Source organism: Oxyura jamaicensis, chromosome 2 (assembly GCF_011077185.1).
Source record: "Oxyura jamaicensis isolate SHBP4307 breed ruddy duck chromosome 2, BPBGC_Ojam_1.0, whole genome shotgun sequence".
In the NCBI taxonomy this organism is placed as follows: Eukaryota; Metazoa; Chordata; class Aves; order Anseriformes; family Anatidae; genus Oxyura; species Oxyura jamaicensis.
Genome location: NC_048894.1, coordinates 27,208,077 through 27,231,318, shown reverse-complemented (window position 1 = coordinate 27,231,318; position 23,242 = coordinate 27,208,077). Strand labels below are relative to the sequence as shown.

Here is a 23,242-nt window from a genome sequence, read left to right as displayed (position 1 = left end):
TTTTTTTTTTTTTTTTGGTTACCCAGTACCAATGTACTGTTACTGTATTAAAAATTTCCTGGAGAATTACTGATTATGTAATGCCATATCTGTAGTTACAAGTTGTGGCATTTTTAAGGTGCAGAGAGTTTGAGGTTGGAAGACCTTCTGACCATGTTAACTGCTTCGAAAGGACAGTAAACTGAGAGGACAGTGCTAACTATCAGTGAAAATGCAAATCCATCTGTCTTTTTTCATAAACACATTACTTTCCCATCAGGCTTGCTGAATTCTGCTCTGCCTCTCATTCTGTTCCCTTTTGTTGCTTCTGAATGCATATCAGAAGAATTCAATTTACTGCTTTCCTATGTAACTATGGTAGGTTATCTTTGGATGCTACATTTCATCTTCAGCATTTATAAAAGCTTTGCAAGGATTTCAGCTCAGCTCATCATTCTAAGAAGTTGCGATTGGATCAACACAGTTTGTTTTAGATACAATTTCCATGGATGAAAGATTCCTGTTTGCCGAGTCCTGCTTCCTTCTATGGGATCTGCTGGCTACTCTTAGTAGTGTATTAGTGTAATGCTCAGCCAAGGACAGATACTTGAATGAGGAGAAAAGATTTTTTATTTTTTTTTTCCCATAACTAGGAGAGCATTAAGATCAGAATTTCACCTTGCTACATGACACATATTATTTTTCTTTTCCAATGAACATTAAATATATCTGAGTGACATTAATACACAGATAATGTTGTTCAGCTCTTGGAAAACCAGACATCTTATGCTGCAACAAACTATAATATAATAAAGCTAAAAAAGAGAAGCAAGGAAGTATGAACGTCATACAGAGGATGAGCTGGAAGGAAAGCCTAGGGAATGTTGGAGTTCTAATCATTCAAAACACCAAGCTAGCATTGTCCTGTTTGCACAGGAGAATGTTGATGGTGTAATCAAATGGTTTTGGAGGGGTGCAGAGAATCAGAGGATTTTCTGTAGTTACGTGCAATAGAAGTGCCATTGGCTAATGAAGATGTTCTCCATCACAAGCTTCCTTCAAGCACCATGGCACCACTAAAAGTTCCTGGTAGAAAAACTGGGTAATTCAGTATTCCAGAAATATTATGAAGTCCTGTAACATTCCAGATATTTGGCTACTTGTGGAAATAATTTGTGGATAAATAGCTCACAAACCAGATAAACTGCCACAGATGCGAAGGTGCCGTAGCTGGCCATGTGCAGGGCCATCTTGGTTCCAGCATGTCTTGTTAGCTCTGGCGGAGCACTGGTGAGTGCAGCTGTACTCCTTCTGAAGCCAAACTGAGTTGTGAAACACTGGTTGTATTTCAGTGTCCAGGCCAGTGACTGTGCCAGACCCGAGCTGGCTGCATGTAGTCCTGTCTGGTGTCTGTCTGCACACAGAGCGGTTTGTTGAACGTGGTGCTGAGGCTTCTGGGTTGTTCCTCAGAGGGCCAGCTAGGGATTTTCAGGGGGGCAGCAGAGCTAATGGGCCCAGCTGGTTCCACATGGAAATGGATGTTTCAGCACTGTGATCCACTGTCCTCCAGGTAGGCTTGTTAAGACAGGGCCAGCTCAGGTTTAAAGCTGAAACCGAGGTAGCATCTGTCTCAAAACACTGGAAAGCACGTGTAGAATTAGCAGCATGTGGACATACTCAGACAACCTCAGATCCACTGCTATACAGCTATAACCATGGGTTTGTGTACAGTCAGCTGTAGCGTAGCACTGTTTTCCCTAGCAGGCTCCACAGCACCTATGTTTGCTCTTTTTTTTTTTTTTTCCATATTATCTAGAGTATCCCTACCTTTTGTTAGCCAAGATAAAGGCTGTCATAGAGATCACTTGTGAGTGTTGCATCATTCTTTGTCGTCAAAGATAATGGAAACTTTCTGATAGAAATGTTTTCCAATGAGGTGGTGGATGCTATTTTTTTTGGTCAGTGTCAGCGTAACATTATTTCTTGAAACATCTTTTAGTCTTAATACACTGGGAGGAAAACCGGAACAGGAAAAAATAACAATCCTCTCACGTTAACTTCCCTGTGGCAAATTAAGCTTAGTTAAATTCTATGATAACAAAGGTTAATTTTAAGACTGACTGCAGTTTTCAGGTCCGGTATTGGTGTGCTCCGGTGAGTGTCATGTGCTTTCTCTTGTAGTCAGTTTTGGCAAAGAACAACTCTTGTTACTTCTGTCCAGGACATTCAAGCATTATTCTTTGAAAGCATAAGTGTTCAAAACCTAAAGTAGTTGAAGGTTGTGTGCTCATTCATTGGTGTCTTTCTGCAGCCTCAGGGTCAGCCTTCCCTGACTGTGGGGTTTCTTTGTTATGTGGTTATGAAGTTTCCTTTTGATTCCTTGATACTTCCCTGGACTGTTTCCAGTCCCTGTTTGTTAGCATCTCTCACTTTTTGTGGCTAGACTTATGACTTTGGGTTTTCTTTAAAAAAAGCTCACTGCATTCAGCTATGCCAGATGCTTTCAATAATCTCCTTTGTTACAGCTGAACCAATATCTTAACCCTCTTTTGTTCCTGGACTTGGAATAGGCAGTAGTAGCATGTGAAGTTACAGACTATTCCAAAAATAAAAAATGTACGGCCCTTTTAAATGACTGCAGGAACAATTTGCATTGTAGGTGTGGTGATATCTGAAAAATGAAAAATGTTAATCTTCAAAGTTTCTGTTTAAATAAAAATAATATGACCAAAAGCTGAATGTGTTGTAGATAACTCTTTGAAAGCAAACATTCAGTACTATTTTTCTGTGTGTGTGTGTCGCCAATGGTCATGGTACAATGTTATTCTGCTGTCTGCTTACAGCATGTTTTTAAGGAAAGTTTTCTGCATTAAACGAAAAGTAGCAGCAAACTGTTGCTCGCCAGTCTAATATTTTACATTGTACAAGTTGTCACGGACTCACATAGGTATCACAAGAACCTGTAAGGTTTCTGTGGGACACCATGACAATGGCATTGCTAAAATCAGCACACAACATCCCCTGCTCTCCCTTCACTCACCAGAGGCAGTCATCTCATTGAAGGCCATCAGGTGAGGAGTGACTTAAATCCATGCTGGCTGTTTACTCTCTCCTTGTCTTTCATGTGGCTGGGAATAGTTTCCAGGAGGGATTTCTCCAAGGTCTTTCTAGGAACTGAGCTGAGGTTGATGGGCCTGAAGTTTCCCTGATGCCCTTTCCTGTGCTTCTTGAAGATGGATACAATGTTTGTCTCACTCCAGGCATCTCCTATGATCAGTATCCAAGAGAACAGAACGTCCTTGCAATGACATCAGCCAGCCCCCTCAGCACCCACAGAAACATCTTACCTGGTCCTGGGAATCTGTGTACATCCCAATGTCTTACATATCTCCTGACTCTTTCTCTAGTGTGGGTAATGCTTCATACCCCCAGACCCTGACCAGTAGGCTCTCAGAACTAGCAGGCTGAAGGGCAGATCTACCAGTGAAAAACAGCAGAAAGGCACGTTTGACATCCTATATTCTTTGTCACAGTGGGCCTGTGCCTTCCTTAACTTTTCTTTCAGTGCCACTATCCTTATAGAGCCATTCTTCGTGCTCTTTGTATCCCTTCCTAGTTTCAACTCCAGCACAGCTTTGGTTTTCCTAACTCCATCCCTACGTACTCTGGCAATACTTTTGTATTCTCTTGATGAGTAACCTGACCCTGCCTCTGTCTTCTACATGTTTGTTTTGCATTTGAGTTCAGTCACAAATCCATCAATGCTGGCTTTCTGCCACAGGTGCTCCGCTTTCTGTGCATTGAAATGGGGCGGTCATGTTCTTTGAGGAAGCTGACCTCAAAGATCACACAGCTGTCCTGACCTCCTCCTGAAAGACCAGTTTAGGATATAACATAATTAGTAATACTATGTTTCTTAAAAGAAAATCCTAAAATCAAAAGCTAAAAATGTATACATTTGCAGTTGCACTCAGATACAAACATGAGAATTCCTGTAACAGCACATCTGCTACATCCAGCTCAAGTAAGTATTCCTATATTACGTTTTCCTCTACCCTTGATTCTGATTTTAATGTCTACATTAATAAATACTATTTCCATTTCAGTAGACCTTAGCTATAATGCTGAAACAAGAAATGTAAATTAGTATAAAATACTATAAATATCACACAAGCGTATCTAACTTGAAACAAGGTCTTTGTGAATGGAATCATTTAGGGTACCACTGAGATCAGTGGGACCCAAACTGAGCGCACTTTTGTGGTCTAAATTAACAGCTTAAAAAAATGGCATAATAGTAGTGGGCATTCAGGTTTTTCAGAGCATTCTCAGTCAGTGAGAAAGGTGAAGCTCATCTGGGACTTCCAAAGCATAACTGGTTTCATTATGAAAGTTCTTTGAACAGCATCTGGGATGAATGTGGTCCAGGAACTCTTCATGATGGAAACTGCAGGTGATACAGCTTTTGCCAATGCTTATGGTATCTGATTCTTTTCAAGCAACCACAGTTCTGTTTATTCAATGCCGGTGCTCACTAAGCCATCTTTGTACAATTCTCATTTAGGACCAAGAGCTAATTCTGTATTGGTTATATAAGGGGTCCAGGTACTAAGCTTGAGCACGGGGCTGTTTCTTGTTCCTGCTGTCTAATTGCTGCAATCTCCCTGGAGTGATTTTTGTCTATACCACATAGAGCTCTCTGGGGCCCTTCTATCTTTTGGCATGTTCTGGGGGATACAGCATGCCAGGAGCCATATCTAGTAGACAGCTTAGGTAAGACTCCACTTCTGTTTCCTTCCACCCTATACTGCCATACAGCACTATCTCAGCAGCCTTTTGGCCTCAAACACCTCATGTGCCTTCATGTCACACAGCGGGGCCAGGAGCTCATGCCCTCATTTTCATACCATGAAAACACTGTCCTAATAACTGTGACATGGTCCTCACAGGTGCTCTGAACTAAAAAAAAAAAATACCACACAAAGAGTATCTTATGGGCATAGGGGCACTGTGTAGAACTTGGAGTATAACTAAGAAGATCCCAGAGTCAAATATAATTGTAGGAAAAAAGAAAGTGAGCTATGCTTGCAAGATGAGAACTCTATGTCACCATGACCCTTATGTCTTCTTTTTTTAGAGACACTGGTTTCCAGGAAGGTCAGGTGAACGTGTACAGTGTTTAAGGTCAGTGCCTAAGACCTGTTCCCCTTGCTGAGCTACACTTTGTTCCATATTATATGCATTATTTCACCTAGATGGGCTGTTCTTTGCTTCCTGTCCAGCCAAGCATGCTGCTCAATAACTGAGTCATGGATGTGCGTACAAGCCAAATCCTGCGTTCTTATCTCTCGCACACACCCACTGTTGACTTAAGCAGAACCTGTATTAAAACAATGAAGTTGAGCACATAGGTATTAGAAAACTGGAGTTAACATTGTCTCTGCCTTACGGCTCTAGAAACTACAGCAAAGCTGTGGCTGTTGCTGTTCATTCTGTGTATTGTCTGACATGACAGTGCTGTAATGCAGACAGCAATCCAGAGCAGTTCTTTCTTCCTCTTCATTATTTGGCTGTTGGCCTTACAATTAAATGCTGTTGAAGACAGGGTTATGAATTTATTTATGATCTATACTGCAGTGCATATGAGCTCTTCACAAAAATTCCATTTCAGGAAAATGTCCTGCTCTGATAAAATCTTCCAGCATCTCATGGAACTTCGCCAGGAAGTTTCGCAGGTACAGAGCAGAGAGGCTAGAATCCAAAGCCTGGGATTTGGCTTCAATTGGCTGTAAATGGAAGTGCAAGTGCTTCACAGTTGCAGGAAGCACTCAGGTTTGCATTGCCTTGTCCGAGTCCTTGGAATCTGTTCCAGTCCCGTTACCATCCAGTGCTTGCCATGCTGTCTTTAGGCAGCACCTTGTTAGACGTGTTGCCAGAGTCATGGCTCCCCATTGCAGCCCCTTTTCTCTCTCCAAGATTAGTGCCAGAGAGTCCTTTCTGAAAGCAGGAGAAGCCAGGTGCTTGGTTTTTTGCAATGAGTGTCTGGCTTGACTAGTAAATTTGGCCTGGAATGAATGTGCTCAATTACTGATGATGGGTGCGCCATCTGGTCAGCTCATTGTGTATCCAAACTGGAGATATTAACTTTTAAAATTTAAAGTCCAAGTACATGCAAATCATATTCCATTTGTGGGAACTGTGATGTCCCTCTGAGAAAAACCAACTGGTGGTTAAATTTTGTATCCATTGCTCAAGACACAAGGTAGCTCATGCTTTTCAAAAGTGGATCAATGGGACATTGGTGAAAAGAGTAGCTGAACTAGGTTGTGGTTAAAATTCTGGTTTTTAAAAAAAAAAAATGACTGGGGATTATTCCTAGCATGTACACTTTTGGCTTGCCCTGTCAAAAATGACTGAGTTAATGACAGTGAAACTTGTTTCTCTGGAAAACTTGCTAAAATACAAAAAAAAATCAACACCACTTAAATGTGTTTGTCATGGATTTAAGTGAGAATTGTGTGTTACATGAGAAAAGCATTGGGTCTACAGATGGAAAAATTTTCTGTTGTAATGTGGTATACAAGATGATAAAGTATGGTAATTTTTACATGTGAAAAGGTGGGAGTTTTTCTGTTGTCTAAATTGAGAATTATATTTTAAAGATGTTAGTATTAACTGATAATTTCTTATTTTATTTAAGTGTCTGAAGAAAATAAGAAACATGGAAGGTCATAAGTAGTAAGTACCTTGGTCGTTTTTTATTATTCTAAAGAGTTAATCGTGTTTGGCATGTTGATTTGTGACTGCATAATCATGCGTATTATGTTCTGGCATCTAGTATTTATATGAAGTCACTGGTAGATGTTCTGTTTAAAAAGAATAAAAATAGAAAGTGAAAAACTGCCAGCTTATCAAAGAATGGAAAAACAAGTGAATTGACGAGATGGAAAAATAGCATATGTTATCAATTTTCTGCTTAATGGCAAAAACTGTATGAACTATCTTATTTCAATGGATTTATCTGTGGTCGTCAGCATTAGAATAAAGTAGATCCTTCTTTTAGTCATATTTTTGGTTGTTTAGTAAAACTTAAATATACCCATGACTGCTTGACAAAATCCATTTTTAAAGGTATTGACAAGAACCTTTAAACCTTCAGAAAAATTGTCCACCTACTATTTCATTAAGATAATGATTTATAATCACATTAGGCATAAACAGAAATTTCTCCAAAGGAAATTAAAAGTTGATTTTGTCTGCACTGGTAAAAGATTGTTCATATTCTTCCAGTTTGTTTATCTGTGTCCAATTCAGAAATCTCTATTGATCCCAGGACTGTTTTTTGTGACCTTACATTAATGACTCATTTTTATTTTTTCCATCCGGTCCCTAGAATTTCTGGTGACCTCAGGCAAGGTAGCTATTAAGGCTGGTTGACAGCAAATGAATTACAGTGTTTTCTTTGTTTGATCACTGAACTGAGATATCAGTTATTTGCACAGCTGTAGCACAAGTTAAAGCACACAACTAGCCAGATAGCTAGGGTCTTAATACTGCCATGTGATCAGTTTGATTTTATTTATTTATTTTCTTTTTAAAGTAATGTTAGTTTTATTAGTTAAGCTCTCATATTCTGCTTTCTCATAATGCAGGGGGATTTGGGAGATACCTAAATGTTCTCCTCATTTATTAGAGGTACAGCAAGTCAGGTCAATACAGGCTTCACCTAACTTGATAGGCTGGAGTTGTCAGGGTATGTGTAATGACTTGTTTGTGCAAAGCTGCATGTGAAATGCGGTGTGTTTTGCAAGTGTTGTTTATTTTGTACTGTGACACCAAAAAAGTGTCTTATTCTAAGCTTAATGAAATTCGTAAACTAAGAACTTTGGACTGATGCTTTGGCAAAATTAAATGGGTGAATACCTTTTCTTTTAAAGTTTGGGGAAGAAGCCAGGAAGTTCTGTTGCATTTTGGCTTTTGTCTTTGCTCATTTCCAGTGCAATTTCTTACCATCTCTTTGGAATTTAAGTCACTGTCTCCTAACTCACTGATTAGAAATAACCAAAGCAAATAACAAATCCCTGTCAAGCAGATTTTCTTTTCAGGATGAATTGTGTCATTAGTAACTGCACAGGGGAGAGCTGCCTCTCTTGGTGAATATGGTGCCAATGGTTTGTTATTTCAGAACATCCGTAATATTTCACAGCAAGTGTATATATCTGTGTGTCTCTCTGCATGACTTGAGGTGTATGTTGAGTCTGAGGACTCTCTGGGGTAGCACCAGTGAGTTACCTGTGTGTTGTGTGTATTGTGCTAGTGAGCAGTATCTCAGTAATGTAAAACAGATGAAGAGTATCTTTACTTGAAAAATAATTTCAACCACTTTAATTTTCTTGGAATATTTAATATAATAAATTTAAGCAACCATGTATTTCCAAAAAAAAAGCTGTAGTGATTTTGCATATCTTAATTTATACACGTAAGGGAAATTAGTGGAATAACTATTACTGAAGGAAATCAAGATTTCATTGTGAAACTGTTAATTTGTATGCTTCATGTGGTTTAAATATTGTGGAATATACTGGCCAAAAAGGAAAGACCTGTTGCAGGGGTTGAGGAGGGGTGTGTAGCTGAGCTAGGCAGCCTGATCTGCTCCCAACATATCAACTAGTGCAAATGAGAAAAGGTGGCAGGTGACAGCTGGCTCTCTTCTGAGAGGCACAGACGCACCCTTTTGCTGACCTGATCCACTCTTGAAAGAAGTTTGCTGCTTACCAGGGGCTTGTATCAAGGATGTCGCCAGGAGACTGCCAAGCCTCGTACTGGGCACCAGTGATGCAGCCAGGAGCAGTCTGAGGAGTATCAAGAGGGATTGCAGAGCCCTGGGAGCAGTAGGTAGTTTTTTCATCAGTCCTCCTGGTCAAAGGGAAGGAGACTGAGAAGGCAAGTCAAACGTGTCACATCAACAGATGGTTACAGGACTGGTGCCACAGACAGGGGTTTGGCTACTTGGACCATGGGACTTGCTTTGAGAGCTTTGGTCTGCTGGGGGCTGATGTGCTTTACCTGCTGGAGAAGAGGAAGAGCATCTTTGGTCATAGGCTTGCCAAGCTGGTGAAGATGCTTTAAACTAGAGTTGCAGGGGGAGGGGAACCTCAGTCCATCCCACTCCTTCCAGTTTGATGCCAGTGTCAGTGATAGATGCCCAGAGCCTGGAGAAGGGTCATGGGTCAGCAGGATTTTGTGGATCTACCTGAAGAGCATAAAGGAATTCCAGCCAGTAAATCATGTTCATTGGGGCCCAATTTCAATATCTCTATGCTAACGTACATAGCATGGGGAATAAACAAGAGGAGTTATATGTATGCACACCTGCAGGGCTATGACCTCACTGGCATTGTGGAGATGTGTTGGGATGACTTCTATGACAGGAGTGTTGGAATGGAAGGATACAGGCTCTTCGGGAATGAACAGGCAGGGAAGATGAGGAGGTGTCATCACCCTCTGTGTCAATGTGCAGCTGGAGTGCATGGAGCTCCTTCATGGGGAGTGTGAATCTCAAGGGCAGCCTTGGCTGCAGTGACCGTGAAGTGGTGCAGTTTAGGATCCTGAGGGCAGTGAGGAGGCAGCACAGCAAGCTCGCTACCCTGGACTATAGGAGAGCAGACTTTGGCCTCTTCAAGGGTCTGCTTGGTAGTATACCATGGGACAAAGCCCTAGCAGGAAGAGAGGCCCAAGAAAGCTGGTTAATATTCAAGGATCACCTCATCCAAGCTCAAGAGTGATGCATCCCAACAAAGGAAGTCAGGCAAAAATGCCAGGAGGAGGCCTGCAGGGATGAACAAGGAGCTCCTGGCCAAACTCAAACCAAAAAGGGAGACATACAAAAAAGGAGGGTGGAAGAAAAAACAGATAACCTGGGAGGAGTACAGAGAAATCATCCAAGCAGCCAGTGATTGGGTTGGGAAAGCCAAACTCCTATTACAATTAAATTTGGCCAGGGACATCAAGGGCAACTAGAAAGGTTTCTGTAGGTACAACAGTGATAAAAGGAAGATTAGGGAAATTGTGGGCCCTCTCCAGAAGGAAATGGGAGACCTAGTTACCCAGGGTATGGAGAAGGCTCAGTCTTCCAGACACATATCCTGGGTCCCAGAAGGCAAAGGCAGGGACTGGAGGAAAGAAGAACTGACCACTGTAGGAGAAGATAAGGTTCAAGACCAGCTAAAGAACCTAAAGGTGCACAAGTCATGGGACCTGATGAGATACATCCACGTCTCCTGAGCTAAATGGCAGATGTAGTTGCTAGGCCACTTTCCATCATATTGAGAATTCGTGGCAGTCTGGTGAAGTTCCCACTGACTGGAAGAGGGCAAACATAACCCCCATTTTAAAAAAGGGGAATAAAGGAAGACCCAGGGAACTACAGGCCAATCAGTCTCCCCTCTGTGCCCAGCAAGATCATGGAGCAGATCCTCCTGGAAACTTTGTGAAGGCACATGGAAAATAAGGAGGTAATGGGTGACAGCCAACGTGGCTTCACTAATGGCAGATCGTGCTTGACAAATCTCTGTTTTGCACCTACATTATTGGTGATTGCACAGTGAAAGAAGTGGGCTATCTTGTATATAGTGTGCTCAAAAGAGATGAGTATTCTTTTGTTCAATTAAAAAAAAAAAAGGCTGTAAGTAGTCCAACTTCATTCATAAAATGTCATAAAACGTACTTTGTGAAATCCTGACAGTACTAAAATCTCATGAAAATTGCTGTCTGCTTAAGCAATTCCACTAGCGCTCTTTAAACTTTCCTATTAGCTATATAGAAATAAAATTTTCATTCCAGGAGCTATAAATCATTCCCTAACGCATTGGGAAGAACTCTTTGCAGTTGATGATTTGGAAGTACTGTACACTAAATACATTCATATTATATGCAATGTATTATTCTCCAAAGGAGAATGGGAAATGTTGGTGGAAATATATTACTATTTTAATTGGTTTGTTGCTAATGCATAATGAGGAAATGCATACTAGAATACATGTGTCTACATGTAAATGCAGTATTCCCAATAGGGGTTTATTAATCTAGCGTTAGTCTTATTTTTAAGTATCCTATTGAAACTTTGTAATTTTCTTCCTTAATATTTTAGTAATTATCCAAGGGAATTTTATGATCAGTATGCTCAAAGCCAAGAAAAATCTGTGGTCAATAAAATGCAACAGAAGTACTGGAAAACAAAACAAACACTTATAAAAGTCACAGGAAAAAAAGAAGATGAACATGTTGTGGCTTCAGATGCAGATCTGGATGCAAAGCTAGAGGTTTGTAATGTCTACATAATGTGTGTTCTCTGATAACTTTTAAACTGTTTTCATTTCCATCAAGCTGCTAAGATGTGTACTTAGAGATACCAGAAAATAACATATATAAATTTTACAATTATAAATTTTACCACTGTTTTTGTGTAATATCCATTCTAATTTTGGACAAACGTACTTATACAGATGCAGGGAATGTAGTGGAAGTTTGTAACACAAAACTTTATTCAGAACTTTACATTTCTCACACCTGTTTTCAGGTGTTGAGGGCAGGTTTTTTTTGTGTTTTTTTTTTGGTGTCACTGGGAGCAGGACAGCACCCTTTGTATCAGCCATCCTTATCCTTTCCTTATATCAGTTTAAATCATTTTTTAAAATACTAGACTGTAGTATACATAAATGATGTTCTTTTTTATAACTTTGAAATGCCATATCATAGCATAGACCATAAAAATATGGAGTATGCAAAGAAGGAATAGATGCACATTGCAATCTGCTCTCTGAGGCTTTTGTGCAGATTACTGTTTTTTGACATGACCAAAGGCAGATTCTGAAAGTCAGTGAAGTGTAACTGAGAGTAGAAATCCTACTGGGTGGTATCTACAGTCCTACTGTCAGTACCCTCAGTCCTGCTGGAAAAGAATTAAGGTTCTAGAAACTGAAGAGCTTAAACATCTTTGACACAAATCAAAAGACAGAGAATGGACTTCTGAAGTTAGTATCTAGCTAAATTTTACTTCTATCATTTTGTTATATAAGAGTGAATATTTTGTCATGATTTTTCTTAGAAAATTGTTAACTTAGGAATCTGTTTCACACAGGTTTGAACTGGAATACAAGAGGCGCTTTTACAACAAGCAAATTTTTGTAGTCTACCTATTATAAAGACAACTTATAAAACTTAGAAGATTCTAACTATGTGTGTGGCCTTCATGATAGGTTTTAAGTCAGAAGTATTGGTGCTAAACAAGCTGAAGAAACTGAAATAGTATTTTATAAATATATACCTGATTTCCCATTGTGCTTGTTGTGTGGCAGATTGGTCAGGAAGGATGCTTTGTTACTTCATGTGGGATTAAAAGTAGGGCAATTTGTGTATACCAGATAGAAAATGCAGACATATTTTCACTTGAACAGTTTCAAAACTGCAAGTGACGCTCTCTGCTGAAAAGACAAGATCCTAGTAAACATACAGGAGGTTAAGCAGATGCAAAAGGAAGACAGTTACTGTGCCAGAAGTCCATTTTACTAATATTTGCATGGCACTTGATATAGCGGAGCTGAGGTTTAAATTACAGTCTAGAGGTTTTAGATGAGCAGAAAGAAAGAGTAGTAATTTCTGTTCTCCTGTTAATTCTCCAAACTTAGTCAAGAGTGACTTTTTTTTCTACTTTCTTTGAAAACTACTACTCTGTCAATTTGGTTAGAATACCAGAGCTGTGACAGTAAAAAGTCCATTTTAAAATCAAAAACCTTCCTGTTGGCATACCCATGCAAGTTTCTTCCACTAGATTTTGTGGTATTAAAAATTCAGTATACATATTGCCACTTATCACATTTCATTGCAACTACTGGCAGCCTTTTGTTCCGTTGAGGGTTGTTCAGAATCAAAGATTTATGCATCTTCATATGTATCAAAAGATAATAATAATAATAATAAAAAAAGTAGTTTGGTTAAGTATGATCTATGGAATAGATCTGTTTCCAAAATTATTTTTGCTTTTGTTTACCTTTATGTTTGGGTTGTCTGTCTATAGATTCAATGGGCAACTTGATTGAAAGAAAAGCACAATTAATAAGGAAAAAATACTTTCAAGCTTGAAAGATTACTCAGTGTTCAAGAAGGAAATACCGATCCCTAATAATTTCTACAAAACTAAAGACAAGCTCTTTCTTGTGTCTTAATCTTCACTGTTTCTTACGTACACTTTTTTTTTTGTTGTTTCTATTTCAGCTCTTCCACTCTATTCAGAGAACATGTATGGAGTTGCTGAAAGCAATAGGACTTTATCAGAAAAGGATTTGTTGTAAGTATGAACAAATACAGTAGTTGATAAGGAACTCTGCAATATGAAATCATCTAACAAGTAAAAAAGTAAAAATGAAATTGGAGAACTATTAGTTTTGTCCTAGTTAAAATTAAAGGTAACATTCCCTGCAGACAATTAAACGTAGAGTTCTTTAACTGCTTAAAGATCTAGTTTATGTTAAGCTTTATATTTGATGTTATACAGTAAAAAGTAGCAATTATTATGGGAAACAGCTTGATTTTTGAGTTTTTTTCCATTAGTTGCTGTGCCTATCTAAATTCAGAACCGTCTTGCTTTTGAAATCCCAGCTCCCTTCTGAACTCCTGTGTTTTTTAATTGGGATTAACAACAAAGAGTATTGGTCTTATTACTAGTTTTATAATTAAGTAATCTGTGTGATTATGATGAAATTGATTATGCTGACTTGGCTGCAACAGGTAGGTGTTAATTAGTGGCAGTCATTAATGAGAGAGAGGAACCTCATTTGGGAAGTTTCAAACAACAGGTTGTATTAAATGACCTAAAGAAGTTCCCTCCAAACAATATTTTTGATTCTCTGACACTGTGATTTCTGTCCTGGAAAAGAAAATCAGCTATGGATACATCTTTTAATTTACTTTCTTTTTGTTGAATTATATGCATATTTTCTCCATTCTTTCCCTTTTCTTTTGCCTGTCCAAAGAGGGTCTGCGATGATGTTTAAGGATATTAAAGTAAAATTGTAATACAGAATTAGTAGTGTATTTGAGTTCAAGAAGTGTTCCACAATAGCAGGTAAAATCTCTTATGCAAAGATGCATGTGCATACTCTGGCAAAATGTGCTGCTATTAGACTGCAATAGATTTGACTGTCAGGATTTAAAAAATGACAAGAGGACGTAAAAGACCTTTTTTTCAGTATACTAGACCATTTTCCTCATTAAGCCTGGGAAAAAAATAGGCTCCATAGGAGACAGCCACTTAAAAAGACTAATAGATGAGGCCACAATGAAATGCTTTTGTAAGGATGTGAGATCGTGAAGACTTATTGTTCCAATTTGGAAGTAGCCAACATATCAATGCATAAACACTTTCATTTTTCTTGATCCTCATTTAAAAAACGAATTCAGAAATAGTATTTTTCATATTTAAAAAAATCTGTATTGCAGTAGAACATGAAAAATGGAGACCAAGAGAAAGAGCAGCTAAAAAAGTTTTGGGTAGTATAGCTAAGAATTAGCTTCAGCGAAGTTACGCTAACTAAGATCAATGGAGGTAGTTCATGTACTAAAAAAGGATAATGAAAGACAAAACAAAACACAAGACAAAAAGATACTGTAATCAAGCCTCAAGTGGGCCCTTTATGCAGAGTCTAACCAAGCTATTTTTTTTTGTTCAAGAGCAAAGTAGCATGTTTCTCCTACCAACTTTAAGCACTGACAGAATTTTGTGATTCTTGTCAAGTACAGCAACCCCCATCAACAAATGTCTCAAGTGAATCGTATTTTCTGATTGAAGATATATATATAAATGCAGAAATTCCATGGAATTATTTTTTTTCTGTGCTGCTTGGATTTGGAGTGACTTAAGGTATTTGATGTTAGGCCAACTTTAAAACTGTCAGAAACCTATTAAATTACATTTGACCACTCATTTATTTTTCATTAGTTCTGTCTCAGGAAGAAAATGAATTGGGAAAATTTCTTCGATCACAGGGTTCTCAGGATAAAACGAGAGCAGGAAAAATGATGCAAGCCACAGGAAAGGCCCTCTGCTTTTCTTCTCAGCAAAGGTGTGTATATCAGCATTACCATCTGATTACATGGGATAATGGTAGTTGATACATCATTGCCACAGTTCATTTTGCCATTTGAGATACGAGGAACCAAGTGGTACAAAAGTTGTTATCAACCAGAATCGCTACAGTATTGGCAATATTACTGCCTTGCTGTGAGTAGTTTTGCCTGATCCTAGTTTTTGTCCCATGGACATCTGTCTCTGGATCTGCATGCAGATTTCCCCACCTATGCCTGTTTAGATCAGCACTTCTAAAGCTGTACAGGTGCTATCTGCATGGCCTTTCTATCAGTGGGACAGTAAAGGGAGCTGATATCAGTTCCCTCTCCTGCTTGATGGCAGTTCTCATTCAGAAAAAAGAAATTCTGCTACAGCAGGCCTGTTGTAAAAGTGTCTGGGTCCTGGGAGAGTAGGAAGTGCCTTTTTCTGGACTAGAGTCTCATGCATTGAGTAGACAGAGAAGAAAGGAGTCTGCCATTTCCTGCTTTAACCTTACACAAAAGCCTTCAGGAGGAGATCCTAGGTTGCAACCAAACTTCTGCAGATTGAGTAGGAGCAAATTGGTAAAAGGTAAGGAATACAGAAGGACTCATACCCACGTAAACTTTCTTATACCTAGCGCTCTTGATATGCTGACCCTGTGTTCATTCAAAGAGTTTAAAAGTAACAGTACTTGATGGTGTTACGGATTTTACTTTATAAGGGTTTCTTTTGGTTTTGTGATTTTTTTTTTTTTTGTTGGTCCCCTCCCGTTCCATATTGGTACTATGGAAGCTTGAATTTCACCATCATTCAGAAGGGAAAACTCAATTCCATGACAAATTACAAATTCTGTGCTTTTACAGGATTTTGGGGGGTTCTTAAATCTGGAAAGTTGCACGATAATTAGCTTAACAGCACAGCTGTTTGGCTCAGAATAAAACATCACATACCAAACACTGAGAATTTCATGTTTATCTTGGGCTACATTTTGGTCATTAGCACGTCCAGTAAAAGCTATGAGTGGGATCTTCAAAATACATGTAAGGTACCATTAGAAACTTAATGTTTTTTTAGAAATCCCACTGAATGACATGTCTACATAAGCTGAATTTTTCCTTTAAATGGCTGTTTGTCTGCTTGTAAAATGTGAAGAAATGTGCATTGCACCTACAAAAGCCCCAATAAGAAGTTCACATTTTGTCATCTGTCTTACTTGATGCATTTTTAAGGCATCTTTATAAACAAAGAACCATAAAAATAGAACCAGTTGTTTGTCTTCCTCCTCTTCTTGAGCCATCCCCAAGCTCGTCTTAGAGTCAGGACTGCTCTTATTTATGTTGTATGCCAATAGCAAGCTGGATAGCATGTAGATGAAATTTGCTGGCTATTGGAGCTGAAATTAGAAATTCTCTCATGCCTAGGAAGTCCCTAAGTGGCAAATTAAACTAGCTGTACACTGATGTGGAGCTGATTGAACCCATTCCAGAGAGGTGGCTTCTGGCAACAAACAGGAAAGCAGAAGCAGCAGGAGGAAACAGCAAAAGTTGGAGTAATTCTGTCTAGTTCCGAGATCCCGTTAGGAGCTGAAGTGATGGCATAGGGAAGACAACAGTGTCCCCTACTGCCTTTCCAAAGTGTGGTATCTCGAACAAACATGTAAGAAAACGCCTAAAACCATCCCAAAGATAAATGTCCTTCAAAGGAATTGTTCAGATTCTTTAAAAAGAAAAAAAAATATCAGATAATTATCCACTTGACAGATGACTTCTTTATTTACACGTACATTTGAAGATTAAAGGCTAATAGAAGTACTTTTTTTGAGGCTTAACGTGACAATCCTGATGCATCTGTGGTATGTATCCAGTAATAAATTATCTCAGATATATTCTTACATCTGTTAAATGCAACTGACAAAGAGGAATTTTAATAGCATAAATACAAGTAGTTTGCCTAAATAAAATACACACGTTAGTAAAAGTTCCTTTTCCACTCATGTCTAAGAGAAAGGAACTGTAAAAGGTAACTCTTTGAACAGGAGTGTTGCAAGCACAGCATATGTGTAAAATTACCGCATTAATGCATACCTGTAACTAACTTGTAGAACTGTCTGAACGCAGAATAGCAATTACATGAATTATTTTAACTGTGTGTCTTTTGATTGCTAGCAAAGTATCAGGAGTTGTATTTCTGTACTTTTGTGGAACGGCTTCTTTAATGTGTTATTTCATTCATTCCTTCATGCCTTCCCCCAGATTAGCACTGCGTACTCCTTTGAGTCGATTATATCAAGAAGTGGAGACTTTCAGATACAGGGCCATCTCAGACACATGGCTAACAGTGAACCGAATGGAACAGTATCGGACTGAATACAGAGGAGCTCTGCTTTGGATGAAAGATGTGTCTCAGGAGCTGGATCCAGATCTTTATAAGCAGATGGAAAAGTTCAGGAAGGTATGACATTTCCAGTAGTTTCCTAGAACGGGATACCTGATGAATGACAATGGAGCGTGATTTTGATTCTTCTGAGGAAGACATAACTCAGCAGCGCTAAGGATGCCATTAATCGTAACTAATCTTTTCCGTGTGACAGAACTCCAATTTTTCTGATATGGAATACAGTATCCTTCACAGAAGAGTGGGCTGTAAGGGAAGATACGATAGTAAGAAATAGCATTTTTCAGTAGTCAATTCAATTTCAAGCTAAATCTTCATTCTTCATAATTTAAATAAAATATATGGTTTAAGGAATGTTATCTAATTTTAAATACTTAGCTGTGATGCCTGAGTGACTAATGGAAGAAGATTTGTCTTCTTTCAGCTGGGAAACTGAAAATTGAATTTTGTAACTAAAATGGACAGAATAACAGAAATGCCATAGCATCAGCTGATAAATCTTTGGGTGCAGTAAAATGCCAGCATTTCAAAATTGACTGTTGTAGGATTTTGGGGAGGAGCTGCAAGGTTGGAATTTAAGTTCCTCATGCAGTTCAGCGTAACTCTTGGGCAACCACTAAACACTAAAATAGTTAAGAATGCACTCGCTATAAATTGTCTTCCCTCAGTGTCTCTCAAGTTTGCTATACTCCTCCCCGGCCAAAGGGCTTCCAAAAATCACAAGTTATAGAGGATAGTCTGCAGATTTTCTACCAGGTGTGAGGGTGGAATTTATTTGGGCTGATTCTGTTCAGGAATGCTCAGACCTTTGCATTTGTTAGTGAAACTTAAAAGCTGTTTTTTTTTTGTTTATTTTTTTTTAGACTATAATGTTCACAGTTTGCTGTTTATAAGTATTGAGTATTATGAGGAGTTAATATTCTAGCTATAAGTTGGTGGCTTGTGCTCTGAGTAAATGCAGTAAAAAATAAATTACAAAAACTGCAATAATTGAAAACAGAGGCCTAATAACAGAAATTGCATTAAAGCACATGCATGTGCATGTAGCCTAGAGAAAGGTAACAGAAAAGAGAATCCCTGTTCATTTATGTCTGTAAGTGAAAGTGTTTGAAGATGAAAGATGCTTAATTTGGGTTTTCAAAAGCTTGACTAAGCCATCCTAATGGGAAGGAACCTGTATGCATATAGACCATGCCATTTTTGTAAACTGAAGTGGTGACAATAGCAATTAAGAAAGGGGTGGAACAGATGAAACTCCAACTAGTCATCTAATCTTTATTTAATATCCTTCAGTACAGGATATTCCTGTAAGTCTTGTGGCACCAGACATGTATTTTATTATGCCTTGTGGGAAATGTTTATAATGGCAAGTTCTTGCAGGTAAAATAATTGGTATGGTCTTGGCCTCAGCCGATTGCTTATGTAAAATGTTTGATTTATTAGAAAAACACTTAAAAAATGGAATGTTAGAATGAATAAAGCAGTGCTGGTAATGGTCATACAAAACTGATTTATAGCTTTCTTGCAAAATAAATGCTATGGAAGGTATAAATTATATAAATGACAAAGTAATTAAAATAATGTATGCCTTGACTTGTGAGCTGCTCTAGTTAAAAAGTTACATGTGAAATTTCAGCCCTCTTGTGTTGCTGTGCTTCAAGGTCAGCAAAAATATGACTTTTTAAGCTCTCCTAAAACTTAGTAGCATTTAGAATTTTCCTATTTTTACCATATTAAGTATATTTGAATTATTTCTTGGTCTAAAATGAGTTATGTTCTGACATAAAGAAATGGTCAATGTGTTAGATGTTGATTCTAAAAAATTCTGTAGCATTTCCTTGAATAGCTCAAAAATATCTTGGAGAGGGTCTTTGAACCTTTCTTTTCTCTGGCTGTCAGCACAAAACCTTTCAGATCACATTGTATTGCGAAAGCAAAAAGCTCTATCTTTTGTAGCCAACCAAGTAAAGAAATGCTTTTGGTATCAACTTTCCTGTGTATTTTAACACCTGTAAAAAGTAAACTTTTTCTTTATTCATTTTGGAAAAACTTTACAAAAATAAAATACTAAAGCATAATATACCTAGATGGCTGTTGCTGAACAAGGCGCAACAGTATGTTTCAATTGCTTTATGAATGTAGTAGACAAACGTAACGGTGAATACTGCAATCCTAAATAGTTATAGGAGTTCTTTTGTCTTTTTGTTATATTTTTGCTTGCAGATCTTAATGGTACCATAGTGTGGCAGTGTAATGCTGGGCTTTTAAGGCTTATTTGGATCTCTAACAACAGTTTAAGTCATGCTAGCTTTGTGTTGAGAGAGATGTTATAACTACATATGTAGGGGTTTAAATTCTAAAATATACCATCACCAGAGAGAAGTGTTTGATCTGGAGCTGCTTATGTAGGGATACACCAGCAAGTAGTTAATGAAGCTGGACCTGACAGAACACTTGAAAAAAAGTTTTCTTCAGACTTCTAGTTGTAAAAATCCTAAGTATTACTTCACTAAACATCTTTTTTTATTTCAAGTAAACAGTGCTGGTTTAGAGATTTTTAATTTACCTTGTGCATCAGCAGTATTTATGTCACTTGGCTATAGGACTGTTTTTCAAGTTTGTAGCCTTTTATAATGTAATCCTAAATATATCACTATGTATACAGATACGGTACTTGTTTTAAGAGACCAAAGCTAAATCAATCCAGATGGGTTTTTCATACCTTCCCTCAGAGCAGCTCAGGCTAAAAGATCAATAGTTGAGTCAGTATTTTCAGAGCTGATAAAATCTGAGTTAAAACACTGACATTTTTGTAGCTCTCTTTCCAGACAGTGGGGTACTTGAAAGAATTTTCTAATGCTGTTCCCAAGGCATCAGTGTAAAGATGCCAGTTCCAACAATATTGCAACTTTCAAAATGTTCCAGTGTTGATTTTTCAGCAATAACCTGCAGAACAACCCTTTTACACTATTATTTTAAGATCCTTGTGATAGTAGCTACTTGAATCAAACCAAGGAAACAGGTAAAGTATTTACTTCCCCACAGAGTTCTCTAAATGCTATGTACCTCCATTGTTGTACCCCCCCCATTTGGGGACATTTGTTGTTGTTGTTCCTGTAAACAGAAATTATGGATGCTCAGGTGTAGTACTAGTTCAGTGACCTGTCATCCCCAGTTTGGAGTTTGAAGTGTTGCTGGAGAGAATCTAACCAGTGCCTTGCTGTGCGATGCTGTGATATTTAAAAGAATTTGAACAAGTTAATGTCCCCTTACCAAATTCTCCACCACTGATCAGGTTTGTAAGGCTCTTAAGTTTAAGCTGTTTTACTGACTGTACACTACAGCATGAGCTCTGCTGTGATACTGTAAAATTACAGACCAAGTAGCCCAAGTGATGTTGGTCCATGTGTCTCCTTGCCACAGCTCTGAAAAACAAGCAAAATTTTCCATGCATTTCCTGAGAAGGAACATACTAATGTGCAATGATAAGCTATGCCACCAGGCAACAGCATCCCATGAGCTGCCTATAAGGACCACGGAAGAGTTTCTGTTCAATTTTACTTAGCTAAGGTGCTTATACAGTGTGACACAGAGATTCTTATCAAACCTAGAAATTACAGTGCCTCCCATAACACGTAAACAAACAACAACAAAAAAAGCTAATTAAAAAAAAAAATCATGCTTATCTTCAGGCCAACTATAAATATATATATAATCTGTCAGATATGTATATGTAATTGTTACGTTGATAGAGCAAATTAATCCTTTGCATACATATGGTTTTTGCTTCCATCATCCTTCTGCTGTCTACCTCCCCTTCATTCTGAGGTTCAAAACAAAGCTGGGGCAGCTTGGTAAATACCAAGAACAGCCATACTGTGATCCTGCAGCCATGCTGTGCTGCCTTGGTATCCTGAGAACCGGGCACATGAGCACTGGGGCTCAATTTCCCCCTTCTATGTAGTCCTCTCTGCTGGAACTGCTTTCCTAGGAGCTCTGCTTCTGTAAGAACCAAGCAGAGTTTAGGTAAGGGGAAGAAAAGTTTGAAACTGCAAGGGTAAGAAGCAGTGCATGGTCTGTTTGCCACAGAGCTTTGTAAATGCCATCAGATTCATCTGCTTGAAATATAGTGCAAGTCCTATCTCTGTGGTACTGAGATTTTGCAGCAATAAATATGTTTGTAAGGCATTGTGTATTAGGCAGGGGTACTGTCTGGAAGAAGAGCTGGTTCTTAATTAATACATTTGTGTGGCAGCTGGGGGGAACAAGAAGTGTGGTTTGTACTGGGCCTTCTTGTTCTGGGAGATTAGACAGGCCCTACCCTACAGTGCAGCACCATAAACTACTTCAGTGATGCTGAGGAAGTGGCATAGATCCTACTGTGGAAGAGAAGTTTCAAGAATATTCCCGGTTCCCCTAAAGATCCTAAGAGTTACAGGACCCTTAATGTCTAGCTGTTACTTTTCATGCAGCTGTGAGAAACTGGCAAGCTTGCAGCTGAGCTGTTTGGGAGCTGTTTATCTCAAGTTCTTCCTAGTTGTAGCACTCTATATACCTGAAACAAAATTAATGCCCTTAAATGGCATTTTAACGTTAAGCCTGGCAAAAGAAAAGGCAAAGCAGTGAGAAACAGGAAGGCTCAACAAGAAGGATTTGTAATGACTTAATGATCGTTTAGACTTGTTTTTATAAATGTACTAGTGTAAGGAGTGGCTGGTCTGCACAGTTCTCTGTTAAATGTCTTTTAGCAATGAAAAAGTTAAAGCTTGTGTGGACAGTTGGGGAATAATGAGGATCTAAATAAATTCATTGATCAGAAGGTCAGAAGGGAAACATTTAAATATATGTATATATTGTAGAGATTTCAGCAACTATGGATAAGATACATCTGCCACAGCCTTACAAGGAGGGCTTAGGAGGCTGTGGTCACCCCTACAGCTTTGTCTCTGCTGCCTCCCTTGCTTATGAGCTGTGCCTGGTGTGAGTACGCTTTGGCTTGTGTGGTGCTGAAGGGGCTGCACGATGTTACAGCATCATCTGCTGCTCTCCTTCTACCCCCAGCCCATTGACATCACAGCTGCAAACAGCCCTACAAACCTGGAGGCACTATGGAAAAGTGCTCAAGGATTGTTTTTTTTAATTGTCTGTTACATTTAAAAACTCTTGGAAAGCTGAGGAAATGCAAAAGCCTAGGGAGGGGAAAAAAAATAATATGGTACTGATCTTTGAAACAAGACCAGACTTGGCAGTACCTATCCTTGTAAACTTAATTTCAGTTCATGGTAAAATGATGAAAAGAAAAATCTGTAGGCATTTAGAGGGTAACAAAATGAGGAGTAGAAAACAACACAGGTTTATAAATAACATTACAGAATTTTGTGATGTTATTTTCTATTTTTGATTCAAATTATGAAATTAGTAGAAAAGTGCATTACATGTAATAAATCTGGATTGTTCAAAAGTACTTGTTGCATTTTCTTAAAGATTACTGGGAAAATAAATTTGAACTTGCTAAAGTACTCTCAGGAGTTGAGAATGTTGATTGAGGAATGTTAAAAACAAGCTTCCGAAACTCATAGAAAACAAGGATGGAAAATACCTTGTATATCAACTAAACTGTATTCCTGCCAGGATAAAATTGTGCATTTTGTAATACATTTTCCAAATGTTCATCTAGTAAATATAATTCAGTTGAGGGTGACAGTCTTAGAATTTTTGTGGGTATTGGTTGTGTTCTAGTTTAATTAGTTAAAATGTCAACCA

General features: G+C 38.4%; 1 protein-coding gene across 4 annotated transcripts in view; it reads left to right on the top strand.

Moving 5' to 3' along the window:
- The window catches only part of ICA1 (islet cell autoantigen 1), a 75,406-nt gene that overhangs the window by 6,271 nt on the left and 45,893 nt on the right, over window positions 1–23,242 (top strand). For 3 of the 4 annotated variants that reach the window (XM_035317594.1, XM_035317596.1, XM_035317593.1), the window contains exons 2-7: window positions 5,117–5,163; window positions 6,680–6,717; window positions 11,129–11,300; window positions 13,252–13,324; window positions 14,975–15,098; window positions 17,338–17,536. In XM_035317594.1, coding sequence (XP_035173485.1) covers window positions 6,701–6,717; window positions 11,129–11,300; window positions 13,252–13,324; window positions 14,975–15,098; window positions 17,338–17,536 — 585 coding nt within the window. In that variant the 5' untranslated portion in view covers window positions 5,117–5,163; window positions 6,680–6,700. The remainder of the gene's footprint in view (window positions 1–5,116; window positions 5,164–6,679; window positions 6,718–11,128; window positions 11,301–13,251; window positions 13,325–14,974; window positions 15,099–17,337; window positions 17,537–23,242) is intronic. The other variant, XM_035317595.1, reaches the window with a different exon arrangement.